Genomic DNA, 15,773 nt, shown 5'->3' on the forward strand with positions numbered 1-15,773 from the left:
TATTTTTTCTCTATCATTTTCTATCACAATATACAGATCTGAAAGGCAGGGGGAACCCCAACTCCGCCCATAGACATCCAGTCTTTTTTGAGAAGCCTCACCATAAAATTGTAGAAAAGGTCAAAATGTTATTATGAGAACATTCATACTAAAAATTTCAATATATCAGCTCTTACCTTAGATTGTTTTCTACAAAATTAGTCTATTTTAACTGGTCTTTCAGCTTGTCTGGGTAAATAATCCACTGTTGTGTCTCAAACGTCAGTTTAGCAAAAAAAGTATTATAGACAAATCATCATTTGAATATGTTTCTGAATGTTGATATGATATTGATACAAAATATTATACATCATTGCAAACCTAAGGTTCTTAGATTTCAAATGACACCAAGGTCACACTTGTAGTCCATTCAGAGGCCGAGATATTCCAAAAAACATGGGGAAAGGGTGGGCTTCCCAAAAAAGATGTGGATGGGCAGAGTTTCAAACCACATTGGGGCACCCCCTGCTTTTCAGATCTGTATGTTGTGATAAAAAGTGACAGAAATAAAATATTTTTTTCTAGTGTTTGCTGCCATCTAGTGGAATGATCTAAGACTAAAAGTTGGGAGATCGAGCAAATAGAGGAGTATTACAAGCTTTTGAAGCTTTTTTAACAAGATTTTTGAAGCTGCGTTGGGGCGTCCCCTGCCTTTCAGAACTGTATATTGGAATAGAATGCAATAGAGAGAAAAATAGTTTTTCTAGTGTTAGCTGGCACCTAGTCGAGCGATTTAAGACAAAAAGTAGAGCAAACAGAGCCTGTGTTATAAGATTTTGAAAATGAACTTAAAGTATCAATTTGACCCTTATGGACAATGTAAGGACTTTCTTTTTTTTTTTTAGCTTTGTGTATAAATACATGAAAAAAAAAAAAAAAAGAATTACAGGTTCAGATCACCTCTGTGGAGGATGTCATAAAGTTTCAGGCTGAAGCTTAAAGTTAAGTTGATGTAAATCAGTGTTAAAAATTCAGAAGGATCAAGTTGACCCATAAGTCCAAGGAAGGGTTAATAGAAATCTCTTCCATGTTCATCAGAGTTTTTGACCTAACCTTCCATAATTTTCAACAATATTTTGTTGGTTGCTTGGTTTCTATTTTAGTGAAACCTCAATGGTTCAAAATCCTATTTAATAGCTGTATTCTAAATTTGAAATATGTAAATTGTGTTTTTCTGTGATTTTTTTCCCTTTCGGTGTGGACAGAAAAATTGCTTGATGGTGGAAACTTGACGCACTACAGCTAGTTGCATTAGACAAGTTGATTGTCAAGATTGTAATTGATGGATCTGTCTGTTTCAGTGCGGTGTTTCCCTGGACTAACCTGTTGGTGGTGGTCGTGGAGCTGGAAGGTTCGGAACAGGAAGCATTGGACCTGGTTCCATTAGTGACTAATGCAGTTCTGGAGGAGCACTACCTAATCGTGGGCGTGGTGGTCGTTGTAGACATTGGCGTCATTCCCATCAACTCTCGCGGAGAGAAACAGAGGATGCACCTGCGGGACGGCTTTTTGGCCGATCAGCTGGACCCCATCTATGTGGCATATAACATGTAGCAAGAGTGTATGTGTGCGTTTGTTGCGGTGTATGTTTGTGTGTGTGTGTGTTTTACTGACTGCACATGGCTGTTCAGACGGCCTTTAGCAAATACCCAAAAACACAAGGAAAATTTCCAAGACGTGATCACAAAGCCAAACGGAAAGTCTGATTGGCAGAAGGATTCAGTTTCCTGAACGGAAGAAGAATCGCCTCTGCTTTTGCCTGTGTGCGTGTTGCGTTGTTTTCATGTGAGGTATTGCGACGTTGTTCATTTTTATCCCACCCTACATGAGCGAAGGGGTATTTTTAAATATCTGTATACTGTGGCGAAATGTGCATTTTAAGTTTCAGGATTTCAGTTTGGAGTAACTTGTTGAAAGTAGACATTATATCAAAAACTCTGGACGCCATTTCTGTCCTTTCATTTTAAAGAAGGTACAAAGACGAATTGTTACATTTGTATGTACGTTGCAGCCGTCCTTCAGCAATTTGCCAGTTTAGTTTTTCAGCCTTTGTAAATGTTCTCGGAACAGCAGGAAGCAAAAAAAAAAAAAAAAGAAGAAAATTGTCCCCTGCTTTTTCAATTGCTCCATGTTTAATATCATTGTACAAAGCTGAAGGTAAACACAAAGTCGGTTGATAATTGTGTAATTATGTACAGATAATAGTTCTTATTTATTTTGTTCTTTTTAGAATTGCTGAGTGAAGACATTTGGAAATGTTTTCCTCAAATAATATTGCTGATATAAAACATTGTATCATCTTGAGTGAGTAGTATCACATCAAGTATATGTAAAAATATAAATATACCTAAATATATATATATATATATATATATCAAATAAATATATATATATCAAATAAATCTACGAATCACTAATGAAACATTTCTAATGCAGAAACTTTCCACTTGCATGGTTGTAGAAATAACAGTCCGATCGACTGATCGAACAGATCGTTACCCACACGTTCGATACGAACTATCAATAGGAATTTCAAAACATGATGTCAGACATCCAGTATGTTTCAAATAAAGCGTGTAAACTAATGGCAACGAACAATATTTGTTTTGTGTAGCTCGAACAAATGCTTTCATTTTTCTAATTAAATCTAAATCGCGACGCCCTTACAAGTGAAAACAAACCCGAAAAATGTGCCTGGAATTTTGTTTACATCTGCTTTTACAACTTCTCAAAGCTGCATCACAACTTTGCTTATGTTGTTTTTATTTGCTTTGATTGAATTTTAAACTTGTTTTTTTATTGTTTACTTTGAGTGATTCTTTATTTATTGACACTGGCTTTTTACACGTGTGTTTTTTTGTTTACCGGTTGTTTTGACAACAGTAGTAAAATATCAGTACGTCCCTAGCAAAGTACTGATTTTCTTATTTTCCAGTAGTTTACATATCCTCACGGAAACCTTGGTGCAGCTTGTGCTTTTAGCAGCAAAGTGTGTGTTTTCATTTAAAATGTACCAGACTGTAAAGCAGATTTTGGCACTTTCGTGAAATATTTACCTAAATGCCTCGCCCTTTACTTTCTATCCCAGTCAGCTCATGTGAATGGATTAAGCTCATTTTTTAAAATTGGCTTATTTGGGAAATACATGACAAATAACAGCTAAGAGACTGTTGGCACATGCAATTTAAGCAAAGCATGAAACATGACCAACTGGCTATAATAATGCAAAAAAATATGATTGTGCCATTCTTCTGTATTGTACCAGCTGCATTAGAAGGGACATCCTTTTTGAACTTTTCATATAGCTGTTAATCCATTAAATCGCCATGACAAACGGAGTAGTCTGGATTTTATTCTGTTCTTTTGTTCAGATAATATGGCAGACTTTTATTCCATGATCACATTATTTCCAGAAAATAATGGTGAAGATGCAGGGGTGGGGATCATACTGCAATCAGCCTCATTGAGGTCCAGTTCAAGGCAACCTTTTTTTTTTTTTAATCGGTGTAATAGACATTGATACTGTGTATGGGAATGGAGTTTACACATTCAGAGAGTGACAACGCAGTTCTCTTTTTTTTCTTTTCTGTTTTAAAAAAAATATAAAGGAAAGAAGTCTTAAAATGTTTGGAAGCTTTTGTGTTGCTATTCCCATACAAACAGAAATGTTTCCCCATTTAAAAAAAAAAAAAAAATGTGCTCAACTTTCAACCTGTGAAGATAATTCCCTTTTTTTTTTTTTTTTTTTTTTTTTAAATCTGGACATGTGTGAGAGAGTCTGCATGGTGTCTGTAAATATTGTTGGTTATAGAAAAAAAGACAAAAAACTAAATTTATTTTGTATGGTGCAGGTGTGTTTGAAATTGTTTTGTACACATGATTAAAAGTATTAAATTACACTTTTATAGAAGCGTGCTTTGGCCTACCTTCACAAAATATGGTGCAATAAAGTGCTTTGATTGGTAATTTGTGGTTGGTAATTTTACAAGAGCCCAATTCATTGCAGTCAAAAATTTAATTTAAAGGTTGTGTAATTTTTGCATTTAAAGTATGTACTTCACCTAAATATATTAAGTGTAAAGGAATATTCTGGGTTAAATACAAGTTATGCTCAATTAACAGCATTTGGGCATATTGTTGATTACCACCAAAATTTATTTCCAATCATCCGTCCTTTTCTCAAAAAACAAAACAAAAAAACAAACACAAATCTGTTACAGTAAGGCACTTACAATGGAAGTGAATGGGGGCCAATCCATAAATGTTTAGCCACAAGACAAACATTCATGTTAAGATGAATTTAGTGTTATAAAATCACTTTTCTGTGTAAAGATATTTCCAATTTTACAACTTTTCATTGCCATGACAACATAGCACTGAAAACCCTAAAAACGACCGTAAAAACAACTTTACAGCTCAAATATTACACAAGTTTATAACACAAGAATTAATGTTTGATTAAAGTGCTTTTATAAAATTATATCCATAACATTTCTGTCTTTAAATCCTACACAAAAAATTGGCCCCATTCACTTCAAATAGTAAATGCCTCACTGTAATCTAAATTTTTGCTTTTTTTAAAAAGGAGGAATGAGCAGAATTGTTTTTTAGTGGTAATCAACATTTTGCCAATAAATGCTGTCGATTGAGCTTAACATGTTTTAAACCCAGAATATTGCTTTAGCACAAGTTAAGCACTTGACATTGTCTGTAACAGTCAATTACTATGCAATATATATATATATATATATATACACATACACACACTGATCAACCACAACATTAAAACCACTGACAGATGAAGTGAATAACATCGATTATCTCATTACAATGGCACCTGTCAATGGGGTGGGATATATTAGGCAGCAAGTGAACAGTCAGTTCTTGAATTTCATGTGCAAAATGGGCAAACGTATGGATCTGAGCGACTTTGACAAGGGCCAAATTGTGATGGCTAGACGACTGGGTCAGAGCATCTACAAAACGGCAGGTCTTGTGGGGTGTTCCCAGTATGCAGTGGTTAGTACCTACCAAAAGTGGTCCAAGGAAGGACAACCGGTGAACCGGCGACAGGGTTTTGGGCGCCCAAGGCTCATTGATGCGTGTGGGGAGAGAAGGCTAGCCCGTCTGGTCTGATCCCACAGGTGTCAGAACACACAGTGCATCGCAGCTTGCTGTTTATGGGACTGTGTAGCCGCAGACCGATCAGAGTGCCCATGACCCGTCCACTGCCGAAAGTGCCTACAATGGGCACATGAGCATCAGAACTGGACCATGGAGCAATGGAAGAAGGTGGCCTGGGGAAGCGATGGCAGCAGGATGCACTATGGGAAGAAGGCAGGCCGGCGGAGGCAGTGTGATGCTCTGGGCAATGTTCTGCTGGGAAACCTTGGGTCCTGGCTTTCATGTGGATGTTACTTTGACACGTACCACCTACCTAAAGATTGCAGACCACGTACACCCCTTCATGGCAACGGTATTCCCTGATGGCAGTGGCCTCTTTCAGCAGGATAATGCACCCTGCCACACTGCAAAAATTGTTCAGGAATGGTTTGAGGTACATGACAAAGAGTTCAAGGTGTTGACTTGGCCTCCAAATTCCCCAGATCTCAATCTGACTGAGCATCCATGGGATGTGCTGGACCAACATGTCCGATCCATGGAGGCTCCACCTCACAACATACAGGACTTAAAGGATCTGCTGCTAACGTCTTGGTGCCAGATACCACAGGACACCTTCAGAGGTCTTGTAGAGCCCATGCCTCAACAGGTCAGAGCTTGGCGGCACAAGGGGGACCTACACAATATTAGGCAGGTGGTTTTAATGTTGTGGCTGATTACATATACATATATATATATATATACAGAAATGCAGTTACAATGGATGTCTGGTGGTGCAGTCGTTGTACCCTTGCCCCACAAACCTACATTACATGGGCATAAATGTCTTTCTTTTTTCTTTTGGCCTTTACACGTTTTTACGAACTGATTTACAAGTTTCAATTATTTTCGGTGGTAATCGACAGCTCACAACAGATGCAGTCACTAGAGCTTAACTTGTATTGAACACATAACATTCCTTTGAACACATGTTCACAAGAGAGAAAAAAAATGCAAACTACCACCGTTTGATATGTTTATTTATACACTGTACTGTTACATAATGTAATGCAAGAGGGACATCAGTGATGTCAGAGGGCGGAAACGCTTACACCACTTTAATTGGTATGACCATGAAAGACAGGTGTTCGTATAGCCGGGTGTCGGAAATTCTCAGTAGTCATTACTCTGTCCGCATAAATAGAAGTTAAAAAATACATTTTAAAAAAGGGTTAACTTGCAATTACAAAGTGGTGTTGAATTACACTAGAAAATCATAAGTAGACGTACTATATCACCGATGATACGCAAGAATGGAGATTATCGAAGAGGCAAAAATAAGGTACATACAACCTGGTTTCATGCACACTGGAATGGAACATATTACCGTCTTGTCACAATTTTTTTTTCCTTTACAGATCGACTTTTTATCAAATACATAGTTAATGTGTTCATGAAATGTACATATGCAAACGTCATCAGTCACGGTTAGCGGCAAATAGTTATTTACATGTAGTGCAACAGCTGGGTTGGGAGGGGGAAGAGAGAGTGTGGGGGGGCGGTTAATGATTTATAACGCTTGTAGAACTTCAAAACACATTAAAGGACCTCATGTCGCTTATATCCTTCAGCTGATTGGTTCTCCTGTTCTAAATAGACAAATCACCTCCTCAAAAACTCTCTATAGATAGATCTTACGTCATTTGTACTAAAAAAATTGTTATTGCAATAAGTATTTTAACGATTTAAAGGGACAGTTCACCCAAAAAGGAATATTCTGGCATCTTTAACTTGACCTCGTATTGTTCCAAACCCATTTGACTTTAATAACATGACGCATTTGGGCATCGTTTGTGTTCCAAAGAAGTAAGTAAGTCAATTTATTTTTGGGTGAATTATCCCTTTAACTCTTCCCTCAGGTCACAAAGTGCAGAAGAAGGCCACGAATGGTCATTCTCTATAATAAAACCCTGGGTAACCCCTTAGTGATAATTTCTGATTGTTTAATTTACTCTGATCTCTGTACAGACTTAGTTCTTCATTGCAATAAAAAGGGATCTTGACATCTGGAATTAACAAATAATGTTCTTTCCGTCTGGAAGGACTTGGTGGTAGTGGTTCGTACAGTGCTATGAAAAAGATTTCTGATTTCTATTTTTGTGTATTTTTCATTCTAAATTGTTTTAGATCTTCAAACGAGTTATACCATAAAACAAAGGCAACCTGAGTATACACAAAATACAGTTTTCATATATATATATATATATATATATATATATATATATATATATATATATTTTTTTTTTTTTTTTTTTTGTGTGAAAAAAATGTGAAAAATGAACTGCCCCCTTAAACTTAATAGCTGGTCACGCCACCTTTAGCAGCAACAACTGCAACCAAACACTTCCGTCTTTCACAATGCTGTGGTGGAATTTTGGCCCACTCTTCTTTGCAGAACTGCTTTAGTTCAGCCACACTGGAGGTTTTTCGAGCATGAACTGCCCGTTTAAGGTCCTGCCACAGCATCTCAATCAGGTTCAAGACAGGACTTTGACTAGGCCACTCCAAAACTTTAATTTGGCTTCTATTGGTCCATTCAGAGGTAGACTTACTCCTATGCTTTGGATCACTGTCTTGCTGCATAATCCAGTTGCGCTTGAGCTTCAACTCACAGACTGATGACTGGACGTTCTCCTTTAGGATTTTCTGGTAGAGAGCAGAATTCATGTTTCCCTCAATTATTTCAAGTCGCCCTGGCCCTGAAGCAGCAAATCATCCCCACACCATCACACTACCACCACCACTCTTGACCGTGAAATTCTGTGTTTGATTTACACCAGATGTAATGGGACCCCTGTCTTCCAAACAGCTCCACTTTCGACTCAGTCCACAGAGCATTCTCCCAAAAGCTTTGAGGATCATCAAGATGTGTTTTTGGCAAAATTCAGGCGAGCCTTAAGGTTCTTCTGGGTTAGCAGTGGTTTTCGCTTCGCCACTCTTCCGTGGGTGGCATTTTTGACCAGTATGATAGTGGAGTCATGAACAATGACCATTATTGATGCGAGAGAGGCCTGCAGTTCCTTGGATGTTGTCCTTGGCTTTTTTGTGACTTCCTGGCTGAGTCGTTGCTGTGCTCTTGGAGGAGTTTTGGAAAGTCATCCACTCCTGGGAAGGTTCACTACTGTGCCAAGTTTTCTCCATTTGGAGATAATGGCTCTCACTGTGGTTCTTTTGAGTCCCAGAGCCTTTGAAATAGCTTAGTAACCCTTCCCAGACTGATGTGTTTCAATCACCTTTTTTCTCATCATTTCTGAAATTTCTTTCGACCATGGCATAGTGTGCTACTGGGTGAGACCTTTTAGCCAACTTCATGCTGCTGAAAAAGTTCTGTTTAGGTGTTGATTTGATTGAACAGGGCTGGCAGTAATCAGGCCTGGGTGTGTCTAGTCCAGCTGAACCCCATTATGAATGCAGTTTCGTAGATTTGGGGATTTAGTAACAGTCCCAGTTGGTATTGGATAACTTTTTTGCTTCAATAAATAACTTTATCATTTAAAAACTGTATTTTGTGTTTAAACAGACTGCCTTTGTTTTATGTTAGATTTTGTTTGAATTTTTGAAACAATTTGGTATGAGACAGACAAAAACAGAAGAAATCAGGATGGGGCAAATACTTTTTCACAACACTGTACAAGCAAATATGCTCACACTAAATCTGGGATGAGTTACAAACGTAATGTATAAACCTCATCAAAGATCACACTTGGCAAAGATGTAGTACACTTAATCTACAGAAATGGACCAAAAATTAGCACATCATTTAGTTTTCTCATTACAAATGAAAAAACCTTGAAATGTGCATATTTATTAATGGAAGATTGTATCATTCAGACAGATGTGACTTGCCATCTTTAAACCCTGTTCCCAAAATATTGACACATTACAACCACTGATAAAAACCAACAATTGAGTTCAAAAGCACCAACTTCACTCAAATGTAGGTGGCGGACGACATGATTCGCTCATTAAAAAAAGTCAAATATCTACATAGCTCGTGATTAAGTCAGGTTTAAAAAGAGTACTAGTACTTCACATTTCAGCTAGTCTGTATGTTTTCCATTGTACGGCAAATAAAATGGTTAAAAACAAAAAGAATATGCAAAGTCATACCATTAAAACCAAAACATAAAACCATTTCCAGGAGGATCATGAAATCCTGCAATCACTGCCCTGTTGGCGTTCACCACAACTCAGTAAAATGCCCCAGTAAAAGTGTTCTAGGGAGCTGGGGTTTAGAATGCTTCCTTAAAATCAGGAATCCATCAGCAGGGGCAAGGTGGTGAGCATTTAAGATAGATCTATCCAATAGCGTGGCTTGTGGATGGGTGGAGTCGAGAGGGTTGGCGTAGTCAGTGCAGCTCATCTCTTCCGGCGACAGGTACGTTTGTGGTCGGCGTGCCAATGCTCCTGCTGACATTTGATGGAGCAGTACGACGTGTTCCAGCAGCAGTGGTACATAGCCTCCTCTTCACAGTTATAACACTGAAATGCATAATGCAAATGTCAACATAAAGTAATACTGAGATGCTAAAAGACTTCGAAAAGGAGGCATACATATAAGAGTTACTCTGATTTTGCCAAGAAGAGTGCGTAGCGCAGTTTCCACCAACTTTTTGATAAATATGAGCGCAAACTTGTTTGCTAAAATTCCATGTAAACATTCATGTTTTTTTGGCTTGTAATAAGAAATATGGAAAAATATTAGGCTACTGTATAACAATTCTTTATGAAAAGTTTGGGATATCATTAAAAGTCCAAACCAAAATGCAATAAGTTAAAGATAAGGAAAAAAAGACAAATTTAAGGATAAATTATCATCACTTCAGCGGCAGAATTTTGCCTGTGACTAGTCCATTGTTTTAAAACGGACACGGATTACAATGTAACTAAAGGGGGGGGGGGGGGGGTGTAAGTACAAGACTCATGGTGCAAGATGGTTAAAAAAAAAATAAAAAATAAGAACTGTGATGCAACAGTCAAAGACATCCATAAGATGGATGTCTCTTCATAGACCAACAATTTAGCACAGGCAGAATGCATAAACGCCTCTGGTGTGTACGCCCCCTTATATTACATAACACAAATATACCACTGATTGACAGAACAATCCAACTCTATTCATTTGAACAGGAATAACACTCCCACTTCATAATATTGACACAAACATTAATTGTTCTTGTTTCCAAAAGCTGCGCTGAGCACTGCAACAATTCCCAGAAGAGAATTTAGTTCAGGTGAGCAATATGCTGGAGAACTATTTCTCATCTCCTAGCAACAGGTAGCACCTATTAATAGTATGTAAATACAACAGCAAGTTGGGCACATCTGAGAAAAATGTTAATCTATAAAGAGAAAAATACCCCAAACCTTATCATAAGTCAGCTTATGAAGCTGCCTGGAGGAAAAGCAATCTTTAACAGAAAAGCCACATTTAAATGAATTATACTTCAGACTGGAAGACTAATCTCACAAAGAAATGTTTGGGGTTACATTTCACCCATAAACATAAGTCTATTGTAGTAGCATTTAGATTGTTTCGCATTATGATGTTATTAACATGTCAATAAAGTACATTTTTCTTATGAAGCCCAACTGTAAAAAAATAAAAAATAAATAAATAAAAATATAGAAATCATTATGTTGACTTGAAAAAGCGAACATACAGTTGTTCTAAGGAAATGTTTTTTTTTCAAAATCCCTAAACCAATACCAGACTTTCTGACTGTAACTTCTTGAGCTTTAAAGCTGCATCCATCAAACTTGGCACAGACCTTCAAAATGTTCCGACTCAGGTTGCTTTGTCTTTTCTAACTGATCAGAAATACGGTTTTCGTACAGTGGGCGATTAGAAATTCCCCAAATCCCCATAGATGTTAACAGAATGTTAAAACAGGCCAAGACTTTTCAAACTCCAAATGTCAAAAAATGTAAACATTCAAATGTAATCAAGTCCTTTATTCTGCTTTAACGGTCTCTCTCTTTCTTACCTTTCTTTCTGTTTTCTTACCATTATTTATTTCTTTGTCTTGTATTCTTGCCTTGTTTTCTTTCTCTCTATCCACTACCTACCTACAAACTTATTTTTTTAATTAGTTGAAACTTTCAGACAAAATCAAAGTTCGTCATGACAAAGTTTACTTTCTGTATCTAGTTGTTATTACAGTAATGACAATCATCTTTTACAGACAACTGGGGTATAAATGTGCTTAAATGCAAAAACAAAAAAAACAAATGTATTCGCTCATTTCCATCGTGAATGATAAGACTGTCTGTGTGGTTCTAAACAGCTTATCAATGCAACTGATCTTCGGTCAGATTTAACACTGCCTGAGGCACTATAAACAATCACTCACCCACTGCTTCTTCTTGGTCTGTGAAATCAGTTGTTTATGCTGAGCCACCATCTTTTTCATCTCCTCCATGAGCTCCTCTCTGCACTTCTCCTTCACCTGTTTACACTTTCTCTCCATCTCAGCCTGTGTGCCGGACACCGCTTTGCTCACCGCCTGCCTCTTCTCTTCCTCCATCTCCCCTCGCAACTGTAAGAACGAGCACATACCAGAGTTGTCGTGACTGTGACAATGCAATGGTTATCACTGTTAACCATCCCCAGTTTGCAGTAATATGACTGACTCCTTTATTCTGTACAAACACAGAATGATAACCTGCAAATAAATGATCTCTCCAAAAAATTTGCTGACTGTATGTTATCCTTGCCACAAGAGCGAAACAGTGAGCAATTCAAGACGTAAACCAATTCATTAAAAATTAGTGAATGGTGGGGCCTGGGTTGCTCAGCGAGGATTGACGCTGACTACCACCCCTGGAGTCGCGAGTTCGAATCCACGGTGTGCTGAGTGTCCAGCCAGGTCTCCTAAGCAACCAAATTGGCCCGGTTGCTAGGGAGGGTACAGTCACATTGGGTAACCTCCTCGTGGTCACGATTAGTGGTTCTCGCTCTCAGTGGACACATGCGGAGTCTCCACGGTGTCATGCACAACGAGCCATGTGATAAGATGCGTGGATTGACGGTCTTAGAAGTGGAGGCAACTGAGACTTGTCCTCCACCACCCGGACTGAGGCGCCACCACGACGACCTACTAAGTAGTGGGAATTGGGCATTCCAAATTGGGAGAAAAGGGGATAAAAAAATAATAAAAATTAGTGAATGGTTCTCACCTTGTCCAAAGCCTCTTTCAGAACACGTTCAGTCTCCCGTTTGTTCTCGGCCTTCATCATTTCTTTAACATCACTGAAGATCTTGGTGTATTTGTCATGGCACATGTTTTGACAGTTGCCCTCATTGACTGTCTGTGTGCCTCGGGGTACCATGCGGGTGGCTGGTGAGGAAGAGGAGGGAGGTGAGGCAGATTTCTTGGTCTGGGTGGAGACGGACATCCGCTCTGGCTGATGGGGAACAGCTGTTGGGATCTCTTGACTGGAGCTGACGGCCTCCATCTCAGGCTCAGGTTCCTAAAAGAAAAGCAGGGGATGGTAAAGGCGACAAAGTCCACATAACATTTCTCATTCGATAAACCATGATGTATTACCAACCTCTTCTCTGGGCTCAGTGACTTGTGAACGGCGGCTCTTTTTCGCTTTGGGCTCTTGGTTGACTTTCGACTGTAGAAAACACAAAAGTTAAATGTCGAAAAATGTAATATGAGTCATTTGTTGAGCAAATGTTTTGTCGGACCCAGTTGAGCCACTCAAACAAACAGACTGCAGAAATTACACTGCATTATGCCCTTGCACCTTTAAATTTATTCATTTTAGCAAATTATTTTATCCAAAGCAACTTGCAAATGAGGAAGAATACAGACTCAAGCAATTAATCACAAGCAAACAACATTAACAGCGCCACAATAAAAAACAAAAGTGTGTAAATCGCATCTGTTTGGGTGCATTTAATGAATGATTATATAATCACTCCCATAAATAAAATTGTGACAATTTGAGAGGCTTTATGCTGTAGTAGTAGATTCACCCAATTAATCTGAAATGCGGCAAAAGCTATTTCAGCATTCCTCTGTGATTAATTGTCAAAAAGGCATAATCATAATCACTCTGGCTACATTTTGCATTAATATAACAACTAAGATCCATAATATTCAACCCTCCATAATTACAACATAGAAGAAATTAGCAAATTCCCTTTCATCTGGCAATAAACCCACTACATCAACCCTATAATTACAATCCTCATCAAATGCAGCCAAGAAACATCACTAGAGAGCAGCAGAGCGCTCACCTGCTCATTGGATGTGGAAGAGATGCTGGACTCCGCCTCCTCCTGTCTCTCTTCCTGTCTGTCGTGCCTCTCTAACTGTTCGTGCTTCTCTTCAGGCTTGCCCTTCCAGGTGCGTCCTTCCCTCAGGAATCGCTGGTGGAGCTCCAGCTCATCACAGGCCTTCTTCCACCCGGTGCTCCGCTTTACCTGCAGCTGCTGCACGCTCACGGATATCTCCTGGATGTTGTCGGAGGGAATCCATGCCCTGCAGCAAAACAGACACAAGGCTGCTTTACAAACCGGTTTCCCCAGATAATTTACACCTAGTTTAGGATTAAGCTTTAGGAGTCAAAACTAGTTCGCCACTGAGAATCCTGTTTAGTTCAGGATGTGGCTTTAAGTATATGGGTTGTCCGACAAGATAAAAATGAGAAATCCTACACATGTACAGTATGAAGTTTGTACCAATGTAATTTGTGTGTCCAAGTTGGTTTCCATTTTTTTCAACAAAAACAAAATCAATGTTAAGTGGCGTAACAATCAAGTAAAATGTATGAAAATACTTCCCTTGCCCTTTGAATACACGTAAATGTACACAGCTTAATCAATAATTTCAAACATATTTGTCAATAGTTCAGAAAGCTACATATATTTCTTCCATGCCATAGATGTCCCTTTAAAATCACTTTTATTAGGCCTAACATTAACAAACGTTATTACAAAATGTAATGCTTAAAAGATGCTTAAAAAAAACTGGAGCGCAACTCATTTCCAACTTTGAAATCTGCTACTCTGAAAAGCCACACGTTGCCTACTTTGTGATGTCACGGTAATTTGATCTTTTAATCGACATTACAATATCAAGGGCAATAATCGACAATTATGATTTTTGTCATAATCGTGCAGCCCTAGTTCATGTCCATGTTTTTTGTCAACTACCTATTGTTCTCTTAGATGTGGCATAACCTGGGCCTCACCTTTGGTGCTGGTGACCAAAGAACCGAACATCCACCTGGTTACCCTCCCTCTGCATCACCTTGGCAGGCCAGTAACCAAAACCCTTCATCCTGGCCCACACCAGCTCGTGATTCGGACTCTGAGCACAAAGAAAAACATATTTTAATGCGTTACATTCACAATGTCACACCAAAAGTGTATGAATGAGTGTGTATGCCTATGCTTACACATGCAAAACAGAACCAGTTTTCGGGTCGTGCATTTGAGAGATAGAAGCAGTTTCTGCACAACAGTAACTCGTTTAGCTGGAGAGAAAAAAAAATGTGCACTATTAATTTTTAATACATCCCATTTTTTCTGTTCAAAATAGCACAAGAACTTCCATACATTAGCATCAGAATGTTTTCCAACCCAGAGAGCAAAAGTCTTAACCATGTTTTCAAGTGCATTAAACAAAAAAAAATTCTAACTGTTTGCATAGTCTGACCTCATGGCATGTGTCGTTATAGAGGAGTCTGGCAATTTCAGTCTGATCGCTGTTTACTGTTGACAGAGAATGTGAAATCGGTCAAGTTGACACTTGAAGTGTCTGCATGCTGTTTCATAAATCATATCAATGACTGTGGTTCAAACTGCCTCACCTCCATGCAGAATGGCTGTGTTGTGAACTATAAGCTGCGCATCAGCCCTGAACTCCTCAAAACTCTTATATTTTCCCTCTGAGATGTTCTATGAAACAGAAGAAAGAAATTACAGAGAACACGTCAATGCTGATGAGTTGAGTTTGTGCTATGGATGGGAACTGATTCCGCTTAACAACTCCGGTCTCCTAAACAGTTCCATTAATGATTCTTTTAATACTTTTGAGCAGGGACTAGAAACGGTTCAAGAAATGAAAACGAAAACCGAAATATTATTTTTGTAGAACGTAATCTAAAACTATAAGGTAACTTTAAATTGTTTCGGAGTGAAAACGTAATTTTTAAATGCTAATAACCGGTTAATAACTTTATTATTTCCTTCTGATACATTTATTTTTTCATGAAACCAAAGACCAAAGGGTTTATCAGAGTAATATTACACCACCTCCTGTTGCCAACCCTCTACGGACAAGTTGGAAAAAGAATCTCCAATGGCTAGTAAATGTTTGTTTTTTACTCACCAGACTTTTGATGACATGTAAGCGTAATGTAGCTGAAAACTGAAAAAGGAATAGTTGACCCAAAAATGAAAATTCTCTCATCATTTACTCACTCTCATGCCATCCCAGATGTGTATGACTCTCTTTCTTCAGCAGAACACAAAGTAAGATTTTTAGAAGAATATTTCAGCTCTGTAGGTCCATAAAATGCAAAAACATAAATAAATAATAAAGTGAGTGAATGGG

At 38.3% G+C, this 15,773-nt stretch overlaps 2 protein-coding genes across 13 annotated transcripts in view; one reads left to right on the forward strand and one right to left on the reverse strand.

The window, feature by feature from the left end:
• LOC127434092 (disco-interacting protein 2 homolog C) overlaps positions 1 to 4,005 on the forward strand; it is a 160,016-nt gene extending 156,011 nt beyond the window's left edge. For all 8 annotated transcript variants that reach the window (XM_051686555.1, XM_051686556.1, XM_051686557.1 and 5 more), the window contains one exon: positions 1,341 to 4,005. In XM_051686555.1, coding sequence (XP_051542515.1) covers positions 1,341 to 1,593 — 253 coding nt within the window. In that variant the 3' untranslated portion in view covers positions 1,594 to 4,005. The remainder of the gene's footprint in view (positions 1 to 1,340) is intronic.
• A 2,157-nt stretch (positions 4,006 to 6,162) lies between these two features.
• LOC127434095 (zinc finger MYND domain-containing protein 11-like) overlaps positions 6,163 to 15,773 on the reverse strand; it is a 29,038-nt gene continuing 19,427 nt past the window's right edge. For all 5 annotated transcript variants that reach the window (XM_051686566.1, XM_051686567.1, XM_051686565.1 and 2 more), the window contains 9 exons: positions 15,028 to 15,115; positions 14,874 to 14,929; positions 14,614 to 14,691; positions 14,407 to 14,525; positions 13,451 to 13,694; positions 12,754 to 12,822; positions 12,379 to 12,672; positions 11,553 to 11,738; positions 6,163 to 9,681 (listed from right to left, as the gene is read on the reverse strand). In XM_051686566.1, coding sequence (XP_051542526.1) covers positions 9,559 to 9,681; positions 11,553 to 11,738; positions 12,379 to 12,672; positions 12,754 to 12,822; positions 13,451 to 13,694; positions 14,407 to 14,525; positions 14,614 to 14,691; positions 14,874 to 14,929; positions 15,028 to 15,115 — 1,257 coding nt within the window. In that variant the 3' untranslated portion in view covers positions 6,163 to 9,558. The remainder of the gene's footprint in view (positions 9,682 to 11,552; positions 11,739 to 12,378; positions 12,673 to 12,753; positions 12,823 to 13,450; positions 13,695 to 14,406; positions 14,526 to 14,613; positions 14,692 to 14,873; positions 14,930 to 15,027; positions 15,116 to 15,773) is intronic.

The sequence above is a fragment of the Myxocyprinus asiaticus genome, chromosome 44, assembly GCF_019703515.2.
Source record: "Myxocyprinus asiaticus isolate MX2 ecotype Aquarium Trade chromosome 44, UBuf_Myxa_2, whole genome shotgun sequence".
Taxonomy (NCBI): Eukaryota; Metazoa; Chordata; class Actinopteri; order Cypriniformes; family Catostomidae; genus Myxocyprinus; species Myxocyprinus asiaticus.